General features: G+C 42.8%; 4 protein-coding genes across 5 annotated transcripts; all 4 read right to left on the reverse strand.

Moving 5' to 3' along the window:
- Positions 1-1,969: 1,969 nt before the first annotated feature.
- On the reverse strand, positions 1,970-4,669 carry LOC107225186 (phenoloxidase-activating factor 2). Of its 2 annotated transcripts, none has more exons than XM_015665562.2 (5): positions 4,078-4,669; positions 3,513-3,815; positions 3,161-3,423; positions 2,889-3,073; positions 1,970-2,804 (listed from the first exon to the last, which is right to left on the reverse strand). In XM_015665562.2, the coding sequence occupies exons 1-5, from the start codon at positions 4,299-4,301 to the stop codon at positions 2,598-2,600; spliced, it is 1,182 nt and encodes a 393-aa protein (XP_015521048.1). In that variant the 5' UTR covers positions 4,302-4,669; the 3' UTR covers positions 1,970-2,597. The 2 variants fall into 2 exon arrangements, with proteins under 2 accessions (XP_015521048.1, XP_015521047.1); XM_015665561.2 differs by having other exon boundaries at positions 3,513-3,818; positions 4,078-4,665.
- Positions 4,670-5,381: 712 nt separating this feature from the next.
- On the reverse strand, positions 5,382-8,464 carry LOC107225184 (phenoloxidase-activating factor 2). Its single transcript, XM_015665557.2, has 6 exons — positions 8,310-8,464; positions 6,927-7,280; positions 6,486-6,866; positions 6,131-6,399; positions 5,878-6,041; positions 5,382-5,778 (listed from the first exon to the last, which is right to left on the reverse strand). Exons 2-6 carry the CDS (start codon positions 7,217-7,219, stop codon positions 5,581-5,583), a joined length of 1,305 nt encoding a protein of 434 aa, XP_015521043.2. The 5' UTR covers positions 7,220-7,280; positions 8,310-8,464; the 3' UTR covers positions 5,382-5,580.
- A 1,599-nt stretch (positions 8,465-10,063) lies between these two features.
- On the reverse strand, positions 10,064-17,568 carry LOC124295060. The gene is made up of 7 exons (XM_046743249.1): positions 15,163-17,568; positions 13,788-14,140; positions 12,315-13,654; positions 12,041-12,200; positions 11,667-11,938; positions 11,339-11,556; positions 10,064-11,229 (listed from the first exon to the last, which is right to left on the reverse strand). The coding sequence occupies exons 2-7, from the start codon at positions 14,105-14,107 to the stop codon at positions 11,110-11,112; spliced, it is 2,430 nt and encodes an 809-aa protein (XP_046599205.1). The 5' UTR covers positions 14,108-14,140; positions 15,163-17,568; the 3' UTR covers positions 10,064-11,109.
- A 1,100-nt stretch (positions 17,569-18,668) lies between these two features.
- Positions 18,669-22,605, reverse strand: LOC107225187 (nanos homolog 1). The gene is made up of 3 exons (XM_015665563.2): positions 22,140-22,605; positions 20,123-20,339; positions 18,669-19,485 (listed from the first exon to the last, which is right to left on the reverse strand). The coding sequence occupies exons 1-3, from the start codon at positions 22,279-22,281 to the stop codon at positions 19,338-19,340; spliced, it is 507 nt and encodes a 168-aa protein (XP_015521049.1). The 5' UTR covers positions 22,282-22,605; the 3' UTR covers positions 18,669-19,337.
- Between the last annotated feature and the right edge of the window lie 143 nt (positions 22,606-22,748).

The following is a 22,748-nucleotide window of genomic DNA, read 5'->3' on the forward strand; positions in this document are numbered from 1 at the left end:
TTCAATCTTAAATTCATAAACCTCATTTCGGTGATTCGAAATTTTTTTCTTCCGATCACAAAATTCATTCGACGTTGTCTCGAGCATCTTAAGCAAATTACAAAACTCTCATATAAAATTTGCGTCAATTCTGTGGGTAAGGCGATGAATTTCTACAGCTGGATTTTTAGACGTTGAAAAAACAAGCAACGCTCAACTCGACATGATATCTTTATAATTACAAACCCGTCCGGGGATTCACTCTTCGACTGACCCGATCAGGATTCCCATTCGTGACGTCTTTTGCAACACACGCCTTCTCAAGGCTCGAGAATGACGTCTGCTAAAGGTGTATCTACACTGGTTGCAGTTTGAGAAAATCGCTAGGGTTATCGACTACGTAGAGATAACGGTGCATAAATTTTTCAGCGGTACCCGATAACTTTGCTCTCGGCATCTGTTCCTATTATCGTTACCTGACGTTACGTATAATTTGGATGTTTTTCGCTTTACGATTATCCAACGCGAAGCAAAGCTCGACCTTCTCATTTACCGATTCCAAGAATTTCTTTTCATGTTTATTTGCGCACTCGATGACGCACGCGATATCCCCCGGGTACAGGCGAGAAAGTCGAAGGAAAAGAAGTAACGCACTTACGATTTGATCCGTAGCCTTGCGTTGTAAATTTTCATTTCTCTCGCGATCTTCTCGAACGCGTAAGTGTGCAGAGATAACCGCGCTTCGTGGAAAAGTAACCGTGGTGAAAATATTTGCACGATTATTTGTAAACAACAAGTTCCTACGTCCGTCGGTCTTCTTTCCCTTGAATCACTAAATTTCTAATAAAAATAAGCTTTATTTTCACGCTGCTTGGTGACTCCCCGACCACCTTTCACCGTGACAATAGACCGCGACATCCTTCTTAAGGTCGTTCACGGTTTCCCATTGTTTCGTAAATCGTTCCGCGTCTCACTCTTCGCATCGCGTGTAAAAGTTACGCCATCAACATTTTGTCGTTGAATACCACATGCGCCCTATTATTGTACAAAAGACGGAATAGCCAGTCGGCCGGGATTCACCATTATACCTTCTCTGGCTTCGGAGTTTACTGACCCGCACGATTTTCACACTGTACTACGAAATCTACATAATATACACATGTAGGTATCTACGTATAATAATGTACTCACGAATGTGGTGAATCGCCGGTTAAAATCCAGGCTTTTCCTCTTCGGTTCCAATAATACCCGTGTTATTAAATCAGAACCGAGCATTGGCGCTGTTAGCGAATTTTCGGAACTAACGGACGTGCAACGTAAACATGGTTTTTACATAGGTATTCAGCCTAATCTCCCATTCTACCGTACATCGGTTTTCCAGCGTGACTGTCTCTCTTTCTCGATATTTTGTGAGTTTCGTGTGACGAGTGAAAACGTTCAACGTCTAGTGAGTAATTGATTCGATAACGATATCGGCACCGCGTCCGTCTTCCAGCACTTCGAGAAACTTGAACGAAGTTTATATTATACTTTGGAATGAATTATTATGCCCGCTACAAGGTATAGTTAGCGGTCTCACCTTGTCAATTTAAACGTAACGTATAAGCTTCGAATAGCGTTTTTATACATTGCGAGAAGTCGTTATTCGTACGGGATAAATCTTTCAACGATTCGAAGAAAAATCCAGGGTCGGATTCTCGAAATACCTTGCACACCTGCACCAATCGACGTGATGCAATACGCGTATTAGGTATCGTATACTTGTTGCCTACGATGAAGTTGGAAAATATACACTCATACATCTGTGATTCGCGTTTTTGGCCAACGCTTTGTAGTTCTTTTACGTCCTTGACGATTCGGTGTTAAGGACAGCTCATTCTAAATTTGTTTATCTCGAAAAATAAGAAATAATAATGCGTGAGCGAGAGAGAGAGAGTGAGAGATATGAAAAGGAAAAGGCTAATGAACACTGGGTAAAAGCGAAATCAAGTTTGCCTACAATTTGACTTATAATATTGACTATTTGCCGCTGTTTTGTACATCATCGAGCGGATGAACGCCGTGACTTAATCTTGTATAAATTAATGATATTTAACAATTTTCTGGAATTACTGTATATGACCGTGCTGGAGACAGTGGAATGGCGTTTCAGGTGACCTTACACCGATATTGCTTCACGGTCTTTTTGTGTCTGAAATATATACTTGCGAGGTCAACCCCTTTGACCGATTAGCAATTGAAAAAAACAATTTAAACAACACTTGAACTCACTACTTTTCGTACGATCGTGTATAGAAGAGCCATGAGCCTAGTCAATCAAAACAAAAGTTCAAGTTAACAATCATAAAAACGATTATTCGAATTATTCCTACTTTACAAAACCGAATGTCCGGTTGTCTGTATTCAGACGCTCGTGGAAGCGACTCTGAGAGGTAAGAAAAATAATGTTTTTTTTTCTAAACGCGTTTTTACGCTCTGGGCGTACTAAAATCGAACGTGATTTATATTTAGATTAATGATCGTATGACAGGAGAGTCTTGACTTAAATGGTTGAAAATTAATTTAGCAAGTAATATAAAATCTAATGATGCGATTCCGTTGAGGAGATCAGAGATTCTTCAAAGTTTAGGCGCTTTGTATCCCCAAGTGCCAAGATTTGCTTTCTTCATTTCGCCGTCGATCCACCTCCGCAGTTCATAAATACTTGCAAAAATGTTGGGCGTCTCGAAGTTGCCGGAGCTGATGCACCATGAGCCGATACCCAACTGAACGAACCGATTAGGATCGCTCTTTAAAGGACAAGCCAACGGTGCGCCAATTTCACGCTGGAATCGCGACAAGGTTGCAAATAGAACAAATCGCGCTCAAAGCCAATGAGACAGGGAGTGGAATCGCAAAAATTGCCTTACCGAACAGAAATTCTTTCTCGCAGATTGACCACCGGCGCAAACCGAACTATTGTCAAGTCTGAACCTTTTGCCAAGCGGAGTTTTACGCAAAGCTGTGATGCAAGTCGATGATTCGACGTAGGGTTCGACTCGTTTCCTCAGCATGTTGGTCTGACTACGTTGGAAGTGGACGTCCTCTGGAGCCACTATAAAAACGGTGCAAAGTTTCAAGGTTTGTGCAACTGGTTTCTATTCCATGCACTAGGTAAAAACCTCGTCTTCTAAACTCTTACAAAATTTATCCCATCCGATCACCAAGCAATTCTTCTCGTCAATGTCGTCGGTGCGATCCGCCAAGCAGGCGATGTTGACCCGCCGGTTGATCGTCACTGGGGTCTTCAAAAACAGCAGGGCAATGTTTTTGAAAAGTTTGTGCGGGTTGTAGTTCTTGTGGAGAACGGTATTGCGCACCTCACGCTCCTGGTACGGATCCTCCTCCGGAGTCAGCATGGTGTCCGTTTGTCCGACTCGGATCCAAAAAGGCTCGGACGCGTTTCTGCGGAAAACAAATTACCCTGTAATTACTCTTGTCTCGTTTTTTGCTTCCTGTCTGCAGGATAGAACCCGGAATTACAAATCTCTTACTCTGTGTCGTGGACGCATTGGGCCGCGGTCAGTACTGCGCTGTCATGAATGAGTGTTCCTTGGCACTGGTACACCTTGACCTCCTTGGTCTTGTTGTTCCGCTGAACTTTTCTCGCCCGAAATATGGTTACCATCCATGGGAATTCTCCGGATTGAACTTCCTCCTGGTCCAGTCGAGGTACGAACGGTTCAAGACTGTGAGACTGACGAAGTCCACACGTGCTGGTCTCGTTCGGCTGCTTAGGAAGCATGCAGCAGACTTCCAAGTAGTCTTCGCACATCGTAATCACCTTCTCAGACCTACTTCTTTAGGATGAGAAGCGATTGGTAATTGCCCTAGGTTAACGACCATGATAAAACGAACATACGCAACACGCCCTGTTAGCGATGGACTGTCTCATCTAACCGCACATCAGATCAAAGGTATATTGCTCGAAATGACGTACCTAAACTGTTAAAGTAAGTAATGTCTAATTGTCGCAAAAGGTAAACGGCAATTACGAAGTCAACATTGGCAACATTCCGGTGTGCTATTAGTGCAGTATCTGTACGGTGAATCGCTTACCGTGCATGCCGGATGTCAATTTCACCTTCCCCGTTAGTGATGACGATATTTTCCGAATTGCAGAGATAATATGGCACGCAAACGCATGACGCGGATGCGGAGGAGGCTGCTGCTCGCGTCTTTATCAGTGTCTCGTTGGTAGGCCATGACGGTCGAAAAACATCCGCCGAAGAAAAGGACCCAGTCAACGCCAGGACAACGAAGCTGAGCACTGCACTCCCCATGTCACCGATTGTCCACAGTGGGTTACCGTTTACCTCAAGGGACGGAATGAACTGGTTTAACTGTTCTTTCGGACACTGGAAAGCGGTCGCGTAGCCAGCGCCACGGTCATTTGTGAAATCGCTATCTCAAATAGATTATTAACACAGCGGGAGAATGGCAGGCGTTCTCTGGAGTAGGGGATTCATATTTGGAGTTTTCAGAAGTACTGTTCCTTTCATTCCGTCTACAAGGTAGAAACCCATGATCCTCGTCGTTGATTCATTTCGATTTCTTTTCGCGATGCAAATATGTGCTCTCCGTGCAGGGTTTCGTCATACATACGACTTTCATCTACAGCCGACCGATCGTGCCGCCCACAAACGAACGCAACAAAATGCACGCCGATAGGATTTTCAACTCGTCATCAACAGCGATACCACCCCCCCCCCCCCCCCCCCCCCCCCCACATGGGTGATCGAACAAAGCAGAATTGGGGATCGTATAAAGAGCGTTGCGCGCTAGACCGTGAAGCGAAGTCATCATTATCTACCAATTACAGTAGAACCTCGATTATCCGAAATATGTGTTGATTTATCCGAACGCTGGGTAAAAAAATACATCTTTGATGCGAAATATACATTTTTGCTCGCTGAAAAATTTGAAGCAGCCGTTCGTCAATTGACAATAGACGACGGTATAAGACCAAAGTAATAAAATGATCGTTCGATGTTTGGAAGGGGTTCGAAAGGTTGTTTTGATGTTTAATACGGACTGTTTGTCGATTTAAATTTATGTTATATATGTATTATTATACCCGAAGATGAAAAATGAATTTCGGCTATCCGAACTTTTGACTATCCAAACTAGACTCGGTCCCAATTAGTTCTGATAATCGAGGTTCTACTGTAATGTGTTTCTGTACTTTGAACTGCAATATCATTATGCTGCTGCGTTGTGGCTATTCATACACACGAATGTTCCAAGCTATCTATCTGTTCTCGGAATTGTGAGCTCAACACGCACACACACCAGCATTTATAGTATAGATTCTTAGCTGAGATAATAAGTTTAGGGGTCATCATTAAAACATGAGCACACAATGATTACGTAAATAGTTGTTATTTCATTCGCACACAGAACACACTGTATCTTGGTCATGTGTGGAGTAAACGAGTTTACACTTGTCGCTATTCACGAAAGATGTGAAAATAAAAAAGCAAATACATTCAGAAAAAAGTCTCCCTCCATCGCCAGCACGGTTTATAGCAGTCTGCAGAAATGCCTTCTGTTTGACGATCATCATGCCAGGTACGAAGACGTGTCAAGGTTGTACTGAGCCATTTTGCCGTCGATCCATCGACGAGCCTTACTTACGCTAGCGTAGACGCCAGGTGTTCGATCGGCACCGCAACCGATTCCCCAGGCCACGATACCAGCCTGAACGTATCGGTCCTGAGCATTCTTCGAAGGGCAGACCAACGGACTGCCACCGTCACCCTGTGGCAATCAAATCAATCGTTAGTTGGATAATTTAAAAAAATTGGTGTGTTAGTGGAGACGGAAAAACATTCTACTCTTTGAATTCAGGGTTCTAACCGTGCAAGTGTCTTGTCCAGCCTCTCCGCCGGCACATATGAAACTCTGATCGAGAATGAAAGCGTTTCCAAGTCTGGTGCGTCGCAAGTTAGTTTGACAAGGTGTGTGCGGTACCACGGGAAGCTCGATTTTCTTGAGAACAGCCTGGAATCGGCCCACTGCTTCTGCATTGGGTCCCGGAAAAAGAAAAACAAATTATTACGTTATCCCGCTGCTTCGAGGATCGAAGGGCGAGTAAAGGCAAGTCGCTGACCGAAGGTGTTTTTGCCCCATCCAGTGGCCGTGCACCTGACAGCGTCAAAGACGTCGTTCTCCCGAGGCAGGCAGACCGTGTTTACACTCGGCGTGATGACGAACGGCGTCTTGAGGATCAGAACCGCAAAGTCGTTGTGAAGATTATCGGTGTTGAAGTTCTCGTGGAGAATGACAGCCTCCACCTCCAGCTGCTGGTGCGGAATTGGCTCGGTTCGGCTCAGCGAGTCCCAATCTCCGGCTCTGACCACCAGTTCCTCGGCGCTCTTCCTGCGGGCAAAACAATCATCAACTCGAGTTGATACCCAACCGCCGCCAACGCCCTGCAGGGACGGTTTTGCGAGCTTATTACTCACCCCTCGATTGTGTGGGCGGCGGTCAGGACAGCCCGGGGGTGGATCAACGAGCCACCGCAGATGTAGCCGCTCTGTTCGGTGCCTGGAGGCGGTTTGGTGAGGACGGCTACCATCCAGGGGAACTCGGCGAACTGGGCCTCGTTGTCGCTACCGGTTATCCTGACGGTAACTCCCTGGGGATTGCGGTATCCGCAGCCCGACCTTACCGGGACGTTGGGCTGCTGTGGCACCGGCGTCGGTAACGGCTTCTGCGTCGCCGTCGGACTCGGCGTCGGCATCGTCACCATCGTCGGCGCCTGCGTCGCTCTGTCAATCGGGCGATTCAGGATAGACGACTTCGGGCAGCAGACGTCCAGGGTGCCTGAGCAAGTCTCGCCGAGCCTGGGGAACCGGAAGTTGCCGTTAAAACGAACTTTCTACCATCGGGAATCCGGTACTGACCTTTTGTCGATCACGAACGATCCGTCCGAATTGGAGACGCTCTCGCTCGAGCAGAGGTTGTACAACACGCATTGACAGTCCGATACCTGGACTTTAGGCAACGCCGTGTTCAGGGGTGGCGGCGTCGACGTAGACAGAATGTTCAACGAGTCGCACGGGGCGTTGAAAATCTTCCGGCAATTCTCGACCGCCGAGTTTACACCGTTCTGACGCTTTTCCCGCCGTCCGTTGGGCGTCGCGACGCCCAAATCCAGCAGTCCCAGAACCGTGACAAGCCATCCCAAGTACTGCATCCTTGATTTTGGTGATCCTTGGTACCTCGTTGACGAACAGACACTGCGTTCGCGATCAAACCTGTTGAATATGTTATAATTGTATTCTTGGTCTCTCCCTCTCTCCCTCTCGCTCCCCCTTTTCCTATTTCAACACCGGTTTTCGTACCAAATGGACGTCATGTATATTTGTCCTTGACTCGCGTATGCAGGTAGGCAGGTCGGTCTATGTATATAAAAATAGTGCGTAGACAGACGACCGCTCTGTCCCTATCGTTGTGTTTATCTATATATTGAAAGTCTTCTACAGGTATTTATATATTTCGTAAAAATTATTCCTAGAATCACACACTATATACCTAGGCTAATAGCTGCGTTTAAATATGCATACATATTCAGCGCGCCGCGAACGACGTCAAGGATAGATTTATATAGTCCTTCCAGAGATATTCGTTAAGGTTTCGTTCGTGAAACAATTACATTTTATTTTGCTACACGAGTATTAAATAAATCATTCTCATTTCCAGGTATTATCGCGATAAAGAAAAATGACTTAAATTATTTTTGTTTTTCGAAAGTCGAAAGCGCCTCCTCATTCACCAGTAAATTCTTTTTATATACGTTTTTTCACCGTCTACTCAAAGTATTATCACCTAGTTGTTATTTACTTATTAATTTTCTTCCACTGCGATGTAAATAAAAATGTATTGAACCAGCTTCGGTAATTCGTAAACGGTAAAACTCGTGCTTCTTGCTTAGATTATTCGCTCTGTAATATCGTCAGTAACTTACAGAGATACCGACAAGTTGCATTTTGCAAGTGACAACAATTGTAATCTTGGTGAGGCGAAATTTTACCGAAATCGATTATATTATATTCAGTACATATTCCTTTTTTTCCTGCTTTTCGCAAATTTTCAGTACATATCAATACTCCAATTGTTGTAGTAATTTTTAATTTTTTTCTCTACGTCACTTTCACCAATTTATATTCGATTCTTTTTTTGTCGAATGAAAAAAAAAAAAAAATAATCGTCGTTGAAATTTATCGAGGCAATCGGGAAATTTTTTATGCAACACGCACACCTTGTTATATAAATTTATTACTCACCGCAATAATTGTTATTTGTGTATATCGGCAAAACTGCGAATTCACTACTATGAAGAATCGTCCGAAGCACAACTTGAGCGATCGGCCGATGTTTGGTGACTTGTTTCGAACCGACGTCGCCGATCCGTAAACCTCGTAGACCGGTCTTTCCTCCCTCTATTCTGCAGACCACTCACAGAGTTGTTTGTGTATCGCCATACCCCTCGAACCTCGGGCTTTTCTCCCACCACGGTAAAACCACCGTCGCGACGTCATCCGTCCGTTGAGCAGGATTTATCATGGTGAATTCCTCGTGCGTTGCGACTTTCACGAATCAGTCTTCTCGCAGCGTTGCTGCAACTACTATTTTTTCTTCTTTTCCTTACATTTAGTCGTTTATTTATATCCTTCATTTTATTTCCGATCAGGAGATTTGGTTACTGCGATTCAATGACCGCTAAATCTTTCCTGTTTGTGCGCTGTTCGTTCGACGGTGTTTAAATAATTATTCAATCTCGACAGCAATGCTTAATTCAAATCGAGCCGAGACCAATAAGGAAAAAATTTGTCTCGTGCGATTCATTATTGATTAATGTGAAAGACTTTATTTTTAAATTACTTCTCGGTTGATGTGTTCCAGGAATTTTCTTTTTTAACGCTTTCTTTTTACTCAAAATTTTTAATGAGTTGGAAATTTGATATGCGTTATAGGTACTCGTTTGAATCATGCGCGACGCTCGCGTGAAACGCAACTTAAGGAAAAAAAGCCAGCGACGGATGATCAATTTTTAATAACAGGAATCGACAGAGGTTATTACACTCTTACGTAAATTTCTTTATCACGTATGCGAGGACGTTATTTCCACGCTTGTAAACTTTCTGCGTAATATTTTTTCCCTCGGAAAGTTCCTTCGATATTCAATCGCAGTGTAATTATAGACGTGTACAAATAACAAGGTCGTTAGCGTCGATCATCTCTTGAAGTTAGAACGTGTAGCCCGATTTGCTTCGATTCATTTAGTAATCGATCGATTGATTAATAGCCGCTGCAGTCACCGGATATTTTCGAACCATGAAGTATGCATCTCATTATACGACTTAGTTGTAATTCGTGTGATATAACAATTTAATCACCGCATCAGACAGACCGAGTCGTTCTCTTCGTCTCATTTTCTTCAGACATATTATTATACCCGGAAATTCGATGATAATCTAAACATTAAATTCCCGGTGCAACGTAAAAAAAAAGTTTATCTTGCACGAGAACGAATTCACTGCACAGGTATATACATAGGTGTGGTTTAACATTCAGGTGCGCCTCGATAAAAATAATTTCATACCATGTCTAATACTGTGTCTGCGGTTGTCTCGGGTGCTCAAATCACTATTTTTCACGATTAATATCGAGGTTGAACGATGAACTGCGATGTAATTGCGTGAGATAATTGCACGTACTGATTGCATGAAGCCGAAAAGCAATCCGATCGACAATCGTCTCGGCCATAACCATCGCTGCTGAAAGAGAACGAAGTCTTGTGCAACTGATACGTTAATCGTGCGTTTAGTAAACTTTTTTTTTGTCATTTACGTAAGATACAAAATCCGCAGACCAGGGTGACCGCGGCCTTGTCGATAATACAACAAAGTAATTAAATTATTCCGAAAATTCTATTTGGATAAATTCTCGTTATCCTTGAATACGCATGTCACCTGGTGAACGAACGCTGTGTGCGACATTGAAGTGTATACATATACACACACACACATTGGCCGATATGAATGCAGCATTGAAAAATAATCTCTGAACAAGTGAAATTATTATATGTGTACCTCGATCAGTTGGCACGCTGCGTATAACAGAAATATTGTCCGAAGCTAAGCAAATTTTGCCCGTTCGTTCTTTCCCGTGCGATAATTGGCAATAATGGATGTATTAGTCACGCTGTTGTGCATCACGACTCATTCTATGTGCCAATGTTAACGTTGTACAATTAGGTCGTACCTTCTACCTGCCTACAGCCTTTGGCTAACAGGGATTCGATTCAGCCGTAGTAATTAGTCAGAGGTTCAATGCCGCAGGAAGTATACGAGTTAAACGTACGAGTTATATAAAAATTCGTAACTGTACCTATACCTAAACCCATCGGATTACCGCCTGCAATTAACGCGTGCACTTCATGACTCACGCATTAAAACTGTGTGATAATAAGAATATTTCAGATTCATGGCTGATTGAGGCAAACAAATAACAGCATTTATAATTTACCAACACGAGCTTGCGCCGCGACAGGCTGTTTCCAAATCTTGAAAATATTATACCTGGCTATTTCGAATAATTTAATTACTCGTTTATAGATTAGCCCTGGATAAGTCGAATGCACGGTTTACAAATAATTCAATTTCTCTAATGAATTATAATTTTCCGACAAACTTTATTCTCTGGTAGTTTCACACGTTTATTTATGTATGTAATAATAAATAATGCATAATATCGACGAATTGAACTTTAGTTTCTCGGGAATTCACAAATAGATTTGTGACCATTCATCTCCTACGGATGAATCATGTACCTCGATTATTATTTCAATCCAACGAAATAACAACCTTCCAAGTCAAGCAAGTTGGTGCTAAGTTACGCGTTATAACTTAAGAATACGATGGTTGTAAAAACAGAATAATAAATGCAGCTAAACCGCACGTTTATAAGTAAATAAACCTACGTAGGACTAGACGTGAAAATGCGTGCATCAGCAGGCTTGAGAAAATAGGACTTTACAAATCGACGACACCAACTGTGTAGTAGTAATATATAATTCGTTGCTCACAGTACTCCATAATTAGCTAACTGCTGATCGATCCATTGGCGGTGCTGAGGAACGCTGGCGTAAACAGCGGGTGTCGTTGATGACCCACAACCGATGCCCCAGGAAACGACGCCGACCTGTAAATATATAGGTTGGAAATTTTAATAATCGTAATATTGGATGTGATTAGTTAAAAACGAACGGAAGATGCCGTCGCAGCTAGTTCGAAACGTAGCCCGTACCCACCTGGAAGTACCTTCCGGTGGAAGTTGGGCACACCAAGGGACCTCCTCCGTCGCCTGTGCAGGTGTCCTTACTCGGTTCCCCGCCTGCGCACATGAAGCTACCATGCAACTGGAAATACTGGCCGAGTCTTGTCGATCGTAGACGGTTTTGACAATCGGATCGTTCGACGATCGGCAAGTCGACCTGTCGCAGAACGGCTTGATACTGTCCCTCGACTCCTGGATAAATCATAGTATGAATTAGGAACGAGCGAACGATCTTCCAGTTCGCGGGCCTTAGAAATACTTCCGGCATGAGATCCACCTCGTCTAGTGCGGGTCATTCTTACCGAAGGAATTTCGTCCCCAACCGGTTGCATAGCATCTGACTCCCGGAGTGATGGCCATTCCTTGTTGGGGAAGACAGATCGGTCGAACGTTCGTCTGGTAGTTGACTTCGGAAGTTAGTATCAGGACGGCTACATCGTGGTAAAGACCACCGCTGTAGAATTGCGGGTGTTTCAGGATAGTCTGGACTCCAGCTTCTTGGTAGGGTAGCGGTTCATTGTTGGACCTGGTGTCCCACTCGCCGACGCGTACCACGAGCCGGCCCACTTCTTGTCTGGGGATTTTTCGTAAACAGAGTTACCAACTGCCGGATGAGTATATAATGTTCCGGATTCCGAATTCCCTGTGGATTTGTTACTACGATGTGCTCCCTTACCCAGCGACGCAGTGTGCGGCGGTCAAAACCGCCCTCGTTGATAGTAGGGATCCACCGCACTGGAAAAGCAGAGGGTTCTTGGTCTGTCGAACCAGGAGTGCGACCATCCAGGGAAACTCGCCGAATAACGTCGCTCCGGGTCCGTCTGCCCTTTGGGCACCTGCTCAGAGAATCCTCGAATGATGACAAAATACCGGCTTGCAATATTGGATAGAACCAGTCGGAACTTGATTTTTGTTCGACGGATTCTTTCGCGATCCGCTTGACAACTTACCCGCGTTGTAATCGTTGCTCCTCATCCCGCAGGAATCAAATTTCGAACCTGTTCCACCTGCAGTAACGACAAGGGTGTGTCTCCCGTTCGACGGTAAGCCGACACCCTTGACCCCGACGATGCCCTGGAGCTGGCAGCAGACGTCGTCAGGCATGGGGCAGATCCCGAACCTGGGGTCGATTATGCCCGCGCCGTCCTGGCTGACTACGAACCCGTCCGCGCACCGGAGAGTCTTCACGCAAATGCAGGCGCGATCCGTGCCAGGGTTCCGGATGGGCCCCAGGCCCCCGGAAGGGTATGGCTGCATTCCGTTTGACGGAAAGCCAACGGCCGAGTCCTGACCGTTTGCTGGTATTTTGCAGCATGTTTCATCCGCAGCTGAGCAAGCGCTGCCCAACTGACCGAACCGACCGATAGGAAATCGAGGGTCGATGTTTCCGGCTCCGGAGACGATTACGTACCCCATTAAGTCGCATTGCCACGTTTTGACGCAGACGCAGAGTTGGCTAGAGGGAACTGCCGGCGACATCGACGTCATCGCAGGCATCGATGTTGGGAAAACAACAGAAGTTGGAATTCGACAGCAAACCTGCGTGGCGATTGGGCAGAGTCTTTGGTTCTGCCGTCGAGGGTCGATCACACCGGCACCAGATATTATTATTACACCGGATGCATCGCACTGATACGTCTCGACGCATAAGCAATTCAAAGAGAGCGATGGTGTCGGGAATACTGTTATCGGTGCCGACGTAGGCGTCATTGTCGACATCATTGATGGTGCCATGGTTGGCATTGTTGCAGGTGTCATGGTCGGTGTCATGGTAGGCGGCGTTGTTGGAACCGCTGTTGGCATCGTAGTGGGAGCCATGGTAGCGCTCGTGGTAGGAGGCATGGTCGGCATCATGGTCGGTGGATGGGTAGGCGGCATTGTCGGTGGCGCTGTAGACATCATTGCAGGAGCCATGGTCGGTAGCGTAGTAGGCATCGTTGTTGGTGGCATAGTAGGCATCGTTGTTGGCGGCATAGTAGGCATCGTTGTTGGCGGCATAGTAGGCATCGTAGCTGGTGGCATAGTGGGCATCATGGTTGGTGGCATAGTTGTCATCGTAGCTGGTGGCATAGTGGGCATCATGGTTGGTGGCATAGTTGGCATCATCGTTGGCGGCATAGTAGGCATCATCGTCGGCATCGTGGTTGGTGGCATGGTTGGCATCATCGTTGGCGGCATGCTTGTCATTGGCATCAAAGTAGGAGTAGCGGTTGGAATTGGCATAGGAGTTGACATATTGAGATTAGGCATGTAGCAACACACTTCCAAGTCCCCGGTGCAGGGTCGAAATCTGTAATACGACATTATACCGGTATCGTCAACGGGTATAGATTAATAAAGGACTCATTCTCGATGGAGACACCGAGTGACCTTCTCAGAAATGTGCAGAATAGAAAATAAGTAAACGAATTTTGTAACGCTACCTGATGTCGATCACACCAATTCCAGAAGTGATGATGTTATTGTTCATATCGCAGAGATAATAAGGCACGCAGAAGCACTGGGAATGTGACATCGGAGTTGTCGTGACTTTCTGGACCTTATGAGGATTCAGTTTGTGCTTCAAAATGTGAAGCAAGAAGAGAGGGACTCTGCCGGGTGAAGCTGGGGTAGCTATGGAGAGATCTCCAGGCCATACGATGTTCTTTCCAGGTCGCAGAAAATGTCCCCATGTTGCGCTCGACGCTGTTAATGCAATAGCACCAACAGCCACCACCAGCGCAAACTGCACGCTGTTTCCCATGATGCGCCGAGACCAGAAGCGAGTTTGCAGTCTCTAAAATGTGACGCGAACCTTTATGCCTGGTAGGACAATGTTTCCGGACGTTGTCGACGCTGTTTAACCGCGATGTGAGAGCCTGCATGGCACCGCTTAACACTGTGACAGCTCCGCACGATCCGGACATTAATATGAAGCACGTAATTGTGCCCATCCAGCGGAGCTGCGCGTCGTCCGCTCGGAAATCTAAGGGTCTAAGTGGGACACACCAGGAATGGAGTTAGGCCGGGAGAGATGACATTTTGATGGAGCGAGATTCAAAACGCCGAATGAAGCAAAAAACAATATTGCAGCCGGACGGTGTACCTTGGAGTTTTTTGGTACCGTGCTCTGGAGGTCGAACAAAAAACCGAATCTGTGAATCGAATAATGGGAAACTGCGAGATGCGTGAAGCAGGTGAATGCGTTTGACCTACATTCTACTCTACAGTAGTGGCAACAATAACCTCATAGCTGACCGGTACTCACAAACACTCTAGCTATTTATAATGACCAAGTGTGAAGTAGGATTTACGATTTCACAATGCAACGATCTGTTAGCAAGCATTTCTTTGTCGATTATCGAGTTAACGGATTGACGTCAATGCGATCGGGGTAAGTCCTAGATAGTCACCGATACAAGAAAATATAATCATTCGGAAAGGGATAGATCGAAGCATCTGGACTCCTCTAACCATGCAACTTATTCATAGTTGTGCGACTATTGCGTGCAGCATATCATCGCGAAAGGATATAGTAGTGATATTTAAGGAGTGAAAAAATATTATGCCATTTATAAATTTTATTGACGTATGTTTGGCGTAAAATAAAAAGCATCTCCATATCATCGTTACGTAACTCTTCGAGCATATGGATAATGAATTCATAGCCGATCTGTATTCATTGTAGTGTAGCTTCTGTACACATTTTGTCCACCCTCGAATGATAATAAGTTATAGTCTTCAATTCAATCAAAGAATGATCACCATTTCGATAAATATGATAATTATTTTCAAGTGTAGTAAAATCAGGCAACATACCCAGATATTATTTTATCCAATTATCCCGTACAATCTAGGCAAAAACGGCAGCTGATCTGAGGTCAGCGACGATCACGAAATCAGTGAATACCGAATTGACCAACTTTCAACGTTCTGTTTCCATGCTCGACTGTTGCACGGTCAACGTTTTTACCTATCAGTTGTATTAGCTTCGTGCCAGCATACGCTATTTCAATAATTCAGCATTGATTTATCGCCAGATATACAGGATCGCGGACAAAGGCGTGAACATTCAAACAATAACTAAATGCAATTCTCTCATCGTCTACAAACATCTTGACGCACGTTCCTAATGATTCGTTGTTACTATAGAATGTAAGGTATTCGCTGAAACAATTATATTGCGTATTCGATAATTTTGGCTATTCGAAATCTAAGGTTCTCTTCCGCTGCAATTTGCCTGCATAGCAATGACAGTTTCTAATGAGTAGAATGAGTGATAAAAATTCGTAGAACCGGTGGTATTTTTAAACAGCAGTTACATCTAATGATTGGCACTGAATTGTACGTGATGAGGAAAAACTGAACAACATTGTATTATGATAGGGGTTAAAAGACTGACAGTGTGACGCCTATGCCGCAGCTAAGTAGGGCAACGATGCGAATCCAACCAATCGTTACGGGAAAATGATGTACAATTATTATTCTTTTTCATTGTTATTTTGACAAAATGCTTTTAATTAAATATCAATCGTCGTGATATAGTTTCACACACAAAAAGACATACGGCTAAACAATAATAATATTAATACTATAACAATATAATAATGTATGTAAATCAGGGGGACAGAGTACAAAGCAGAAAGAAAAAAATTAAATTCGGCATTGCAATTATGAGAACGGATGAATCAAAAATAAAGAGAAAAAGAACAGAAACAGAAAAGAAAATTATCCAACTTTTATAACGGGCCAAAATTGAAAGAATTAAGCAGTCTGTATTTTAACTAGGTTGAGAAATATTTTACCTCACCTCAAAAAATGCCGAAGAGAATTACCGTAAAATTTTATGTGCAGAAGCCGCTATTTTTTATTGTATAAATATCCGGTCAGCAGCTGTGAATGGAAAATTAATTTTTGTACAATTTTGTAAAATGTGCAAATTATAAACGGACTGTGAGTTAGGGTGTAAAAATGAAATTAAAATATTTTTTGTAACTGTATCATCGACAGGAAGAAAAACGATACTTGCGGTTATATCTGTCTAGTCGTACCCCCAGCTACTTATGACCAACGTCTTGCTCATTTGTTTGTTATGTTTGAGCATCTAAAAGTAGTCAGACGAGATCCTAAATACCTAACACACTATCTCAAAAATTATAAACTATGTAGGAACATTTCAAAGAGTAATTAAACATATCATTGGTATTCATTAACATCAACAATCATCACTTAATATCTAATTAGGGCATCCAACATTGACCACCACAAAAAGTGCATTTTAAAACGATAAACGTCGACGCTAATCGATACATAGATCCGTCAATTTATTTCTGTACATAAAAGTACAGACTTTGTTATAACATTACTGTAATCAAGAGCATTGATTCTGATTGCGAGAATCTCTCTTCCGACCATCAAAAGGGTGCAAAGCAAGCCTGTAAAAATTGACCACGAAAAAAATGTCGCTAGAACCAGGTTGCGGTACAATGCAGCAGCACAATCCTAGATGTTTGAGACTAGTATCTTTATCGAGAGGGGAAGATCCGCTGTCCGGATACAGCGAAAAATCATATTGAAATTTCGATGAAATTCAATTTTGTTGGTCGCAAATTTTACGGAAATTTCCAAATGATTTTCGGTCATCGGATAATCTAATCCCGATTACTCTGATTCATGCGACAGAAAAAATTACATATATTTAAGTCACTTTGCTCGTGTATTTCAGAATCTTTCGGAAAAATAAACGAAATTTATTTCAATTAGAATCAACCCTCTTTACACAAATGAATCACCGGCACCACGCATTACTCGTTATTTATACTAAAACGCTACAAAATAATATCTTTATGCTTTTGTATGATCAAAATTGGATCGCTCCGTGGTATGTAACAGAATACGTATATCATATAAAGATTAGGAAAAACAATAGTGGAAAGTATGTTTTTAACAATATGGTACATATAATAAAAAAAATTCTCCCCATGTGCGTCTTTGGGGAGGAAAAATGTAACGCCTTATAGTTTCAATATAACGTATCGTACGATAAGAAATGTCTCCTTTGAAATAAGAATTCCGTGAAACATCAACTTTCGACTTGTTACCTCGGAATAAAGACCGCTTATACATTTGAAATAGAGGCCAGCCAATCTATTTGAAAAAATGTAAACAGTCCAAACTCAGGCCATCATCGAACTGTCAGAATTTCAAAGGAGCGTAAAGCGAGACAAAAAAAAAAGAAAAGAAAACAATAGAAAACACAAGACGAAATGTCTCAGATTGTCCTCAACAGAAAAAAAAAAAAAAAACTGCGAACGGATTCTAAGTTTGAATAGTTGTCGCAGTCCGCGAAAGTTTTTCTTAGAAAAAATATCACCCATACCAATACAATACTTTTGATTTATCGATTCCGCTTAAACACGAAAAGAAAAAACACGTTTACCCTTCCCATTACAGACTGCATCAATCGCCACGGACTAAGACGCAAGTTGACATTATTTAAGGGATGAAATCAGAGTAAAAAATTCACTCAATCACAAAAGAAAATCGTCACTTGATAAAATCAGGGGTCGCGGCAGGGGCGGGGCAGGGGGGGGGGGGGGGGGGGGGGCAAATGGGACAAGGGATTCGAAAATTGGCCATATTTTCGAACGGCAGCGGAAGATTAGTGGTGGGAACGAGGAAATGGCGATTTGGGAATGAGAATTTTTAAACCCGATTTCAATGGTAGTAATATATATATATAAATATATATATATATAATAAATATTATAACATAATAAATAAAAGAACAATACCAAATCGCGTCGTTACTCCGCTTGCGCAATAGACGATTGAAACAGAGGTCGTGATTATTTTATTTTCTATCTTCAACTTGGGTTATTTCAGAGTTTTTTCCAATTTGAGAGTAGAATACTGTTCAAGTTTTTGAAAAAAAAAAACTGGTTATGTATTTGTGGATGATGTTTTGATGGATACTTAGCAGCAATATCGCGCGCGGTGTTGTGTACATATGGAAGATTCTCGATTTACTATGACTGCAAGCACAGGCATGTGTTCTGATCTGTACGCGCGATTTATGTAAAACCTAGCGCCCTATAATCATATGGCGTAAGTACGGGGAGATTGTAAAATCATGATTAGAATGAAAGTAGTATGTATTGAAAAATTATCAAACAACGTCGTGATTGTCGCTCTTTTCTTGTCATGTTGTAAACCATGATCAGTTGTTGGAAAAAAATGTTTTTAAATGTAGAAAATCTTACTTATATGTCATAAAGATAGTTGCGTTCTTTAGCTATTCATCATAATAAACCTTCGATATTTTGTTCTTTCTATTTTGCATAGAAAAGTAACGTAACGAAAACTACTGATCTTAACGTTTAAAAGATGATGATACCTGATTGGTTTCGAATGATTTTCGAAGCAGTTTTTTTTTTGTTCACGTATTTGCCGTAGCCCAGATTTGACTATCGGACTCGTATGTTCGTATTTACAGCTTCGCGGACGTTGTCGTGTGAAAATAATAAGATTAAAAATAGTGTGACAATGAAAACGATATGCCAGCGAAATTTATCTCTACCCATGATTACTGAAGATAAATAAGAAGTCAAAATGAATCAAGGTTACAAAATATAACTACAGGAATCAACCGTAGGTATATTTCGAACTTTATTCATAGGCGGAAAGGGAAATAAGGCGCACCCAGAGTTCCGAGATTTTCGCAATTCGTTCGAAATCCTAAACCATGGCATGAAACGTTTTTGCTGAAGCCAAAGCAAGAGCGTTTCACGAGATTGTAAGATTGCGAATGATTATCTCAGCGTCTCAGGGTAGTCTATAGACTTCGAAAAATATCTTTGGTTCATGCTCGAGGTAAAAAAAATAAGGCGGATACTGCAGTCGCTGGTCCAACAGAAAGAAGGTATTCACACGGCAGCGCAGCGCGACTCGTTCTTCAGGATGACGGTGATGCGGATGATTGGGGGATCTCGAAGCTACTTTGAACGGCGTTTTCCAGTCGAATTTCGCAGCACTTTCAACGCGTTCACTGTCGCCACTGCCTCCGGGTTTTTGTTCAATGGACAATACTTGATTGTGTGAGCAATGTCCCCGCACGCACCGCATATCGGACACGTGTAAGCCCTGCCGGTTCAAAACATTAGAATTAGAGTCGTGTAAGGAGTTTTTTGTTAGAAAGATTCATTTCAAGGAGATGATACAATTATTTGTCACGAGTCAAGTTAAAGGTGAACATCACTGAAAAAACTCATCGTTAGTTGCGGCAAGATAAAACGACTCGGTAAATCGTGCAAACTAATCAGGCACGCAAGTTGAGTGAATTGTATTTCTAGCGGGAGAATAATTACCGTAATTTTGCATCAAAGCTTCCTCGGTAACATTAGAGACGTGTTAATAAGAAGCTTATGGGATATAGGCGATCGAATAGCTCAGAATAATAAACGCGTCGATAAGCAAGACGAGCGTACGTCGGTATGTAAACATACTTCAGTCGAGCCGCGTTACTGAAAGGTTGCCGAAAGTCGCGTAAATAGAAGTAAGGACCATTATAGTATAGGTACATATATCGGCGACTTCCAACAAAATGCGCGACCCGCTGCACACCGAGGTACAAACAAAGAGCACGAGTGGTTCTGTTGACGTGGAATTCGAAGAAAGTGGCGATCCGTTGTGACGAAGACGGCGATTGCTTTGAGCGCGTGAATGGTGCCGGAAAAACATGTAATGAAATATCCTGAAAATACTTTAGACAATTTCTCACCTTAAAATGGGGCAGTTTACTCGGCCGTCGGCATCCTTCAGCAGATGACCGCGATAGTAATGTGCTTCCTCCCCGTTGTTCTTGCAAAATACGCATTCTGTCGGCAGCGGTTTCTTGTTCTTCCTTCTGCGCGGATTTGGGGTGGGCACGGCACCAGACTCCAGTTCCGGGCAGTATTCAGAATCATGCCCGTTGTGCTTGAATTCCTCCATCACATCTTTTCGCAGTTGGAAAAACAAAACCAATACATATAAAATTCGTCGGGGGATCAAGGGAGACGCTTGGCTCGTGTTTAATAAAAACAACGTGCTATTTACGTGTAACGTGAGACCCGGATCGATAATGTAAAAAAAAATTTCGTTTTTGCTCTCTGCTGCGACGCGACAGAACAGCGGTTTGTTTAGATCAGACAAATTAATAGGAGCGCGATGCCTCGTCGCATCTTTAACGTCATCTATTGTGTAAATAACACTCCTCGAAGACCCGACAGTCGGTGTACAAACAAACAATTTCGACAGAATCCTTCGCTAGCGAAGGTTCAAAAGATTTAATAGGTACTTATCTGCGATAACGCTGTAAAGATTACGTAGAAATACATCGACATATAATGAATAAAACAAACCCTCCTCACTCGCAGTTTCCATCTCGTCTACTCATTTAGATTCAGCTAATCGAATATGAAATATTAATGATACGAACGATGAACAGTGGAATGGTGAGAAAAAAATAAATAAATAAAGAATACTGGAATCGTAATAACATAACGATACGTCAACTGCTTTAGTACAGTTGTAAAACGTTACAATTGATCGATAAGTTAATGCCTGCGATTACAATGCGGCATCTCTGGTAAGAATTTTGGGAAGGCCGCGGCGCGGTGAACTATCCTTTGTACGAGCAACAAAGTAAGTCGTAATTCTCGGGCGGTGTACCGATCAACAGGCTACATATTTTCATATGGTGATGATGCGCACGTAGCTCTTGGATTCTGGCTAATTAGTGTGTTAAAAAGTCAGGCGTTACTGCAGCACTTTCTGCAACGGTGATTTATGGGGGTGTCCTCTGGTCAATTTCGACGTCGTCGTGGCGTATCTCCAAATATGGAAGTCTACGTATCTCAAACGCAAAAAGGGTTTAAAAAACCCATTCTATACGCAATTCTGAACACAAAAACTCTTATAAATTTTCATTTGACGCAGAAATAAAGAAATGGCATGAATTCTACGAATTTACGATAGCGATTTTGTAGAATCCGTGACATTTCTTTATTTATGCGTCAAATGAAACATATAGGAACCAGGCTGTAGCTAGCAGCCATAATTCTCAGCCAAACGTTCGACTGTTCGTTCGAATAAGGTTGTGAAGTCCGAAAATGAAAATTTTGTGAAACATGTTGAAACCCAAATACTTCTATAGAATTATGATGATAAAACTGTATCTTTCTAATTCAAAAAAGTTGTCTAAGGTTTGGCTGCTGGTTTCAATTTCGTTGTATTAGAATGTTTTTGTTCAAAATTGGTATAGAATAGGGCTGTCAAGTCCTTTTTCTGTTTTGAGATACATGAACTTCGATATTTGAAGATATATATGTCAACGTTGAAATCGATCACGGCAACCCCTAAGTCCCGTATTTCCATACCTATTTGCGGAGGAAAAAAACACTACGGTAAAACATCATATTTATTGATGAATAACCAGCAAATCACATTACGTTTTGACCAAAGAAAATCCACTGTATCGCGAAATGCGCTTCTCTCTGAACCAGATGATGAATTACATCACGATTTTCTGCGACGGGTGAAATTTCAACAGGTAATTCAAAATCGTCTCGCTTGCCAGGCTATCACATAATTCAAATTTCACTGATCGTGAGATGCGAAACTTATACACACGTAGCTCATACCTATACGATGTGGAAAGGATAATGAACCGCGAGTTCTGTCACGGGATTAAATTTAGACGAGGTAATACTTGTTGAATAGCGGTCAGCGAAGAAACGGAAAGCGTCTCTACTTACCATTACGCTGCGTGAAGACATCGGGGCTGATAGTGAAATCGGCGAAAAGTCGCTTCAATTCCTCTTCCAGGCTGGGGTTGAATGGAAAAAAGGAATTCGACACATTCGGCATGGGTAGTTGCTGAGGCACCAGAACCTTCATGATGCTGGTATTATGTAAAACAACTTGGTCGAAAAGTGCTCGATGCGTGTGTTTAGAAATGTAGAGTAAAACACGATAGATATGTATATATATTGGTTAAAATAAAGAGAAAAAAAAATGATTATAACGAAAAACAAAGAATGAAAAATCACCGAGAGGTGACGCAAACCGCGACACAACCACTCAGCGCGATAACTCGGTTGAAACTGATTCGAGCGGGCGCGTTGCCTCACTTGAGATTTGAGGACTTCCCCGCCTTCCCCGCGCCTCCAAAAACGCGGCGCTGGTCACTTGGAAGACGTCGACGACTGTCGTCGTGCATCCCTGGTAAGTTTCACAGACATAAAATGAGAATCGCATGGAAGAGGCAGATCCGTAGTTTGAATTTTGTGAATACTGTTTCGTCATTGGACGCGAAGACAGGGCGTGCAAATTCCCACGAGGCGCACGCAACTACCCTTTGAATT

The sequence above is a fragment of the Neodiprion lecontei genome, chromosome 6, assembly GCF_021901455.1.
Source record: "Neodiprion lecontei isolate iyNeoLeco1 chromosome 6, iyNeoLeco1.1, whole genome shotgun sequence".
Lineage (NCBI taxonomy): Eukaryota > Metazoa > Arthropoda > Insecta > Hymenoptera > Diprionidae > Neodiprion > Neodiprion lecontei.

Bases quoted from the DNA above. Each gene is read 5' to 3' on its own strand.
- LOC107225186 (XM_015665561.2), bottom strand. From the start codon at position 4,301: ATGGGGAGTGCAGTGCTCAGCTTCGTTGTCCTGGCGTTGACTGGGTCC. The intron at 3,424-3,512 runs GTAAGAGATTTG...TGTTTTCCGCAG, and splicing joins CAATGCGTCCACGACACAGA to AAACGCGTCCGAGCCTTTTT. The intron at 3,074-3,160 runs GTAAGAGTTTAG...CCGTTTTTATAG, and splicing joins GATCGGATGGGATAAATTTT to TGGCTCCAGAGGACGTCCAC.
- LOC107225184 (XM_015665557.2), bottom strand. From the start codon at position 7,219: ATGCAGTACTTGGGATGGCTTGTCACGGTTCTGGGACTGCTGGATTTG. The intron at 6,400-6,485 runs GTGAGTAATAAG...TTTTGCCCGCAG, and splicing joins GCCGCCCACACAATCGAGGG to GAAGAGCGCCGAGGAACTGG. The intron at 6,042-6,130 runs GTCAGCGACTTG...GACCCAATGCAG, and splicing joins ATGGGGCAAAAACACCTTCG to AAGCAGTGGGCCGATTCCAG.
- LOC124295060 (XM_046743249.1), bottom strand. From the start codon at position 14,107: ATGGGAAACAGCGTGCAGTTTGCGCTGGTGGTGGCTGTTGGTGCTATT. The intron at 12,201-12,314 runs GTAAGTTGTCAA...TTCTCTGAGCAG, and splicing joins GAGCAACGATTACAACGCGG to GTGCCCAAAGGGCAGACGGA. The intron at 11,939-12,040 runs GTAAGGGAGCAC...AAAAATCCCCAG, and splicing joins GCCGCACACTGCGTCGCTGG to ACAAGAAGTGGGCCGGCTCG.
- LOC107225187 (XM_015665563.2), bottom strand. From the start codon at position 22,281: ATGAAGGTTCTGGTGCCTCAGCAACTACCCATGCCGAATGTGTCGAAT. The intron at 20,340-22,139 runs GTAAGTAGAGAC...AACTGCGAAAAG, and splicing joins TGTCTTCACGCAGCGTAATG to ATGTGATGGAGGAATTCAAG. The intron at 19,486-20,122 runs GTGAGAAATTGT...TTGAACCGGCAG, and splicing joins GTAAACTGCCCCATTTTAAG to GGCTTACACGTGTCCGATAT.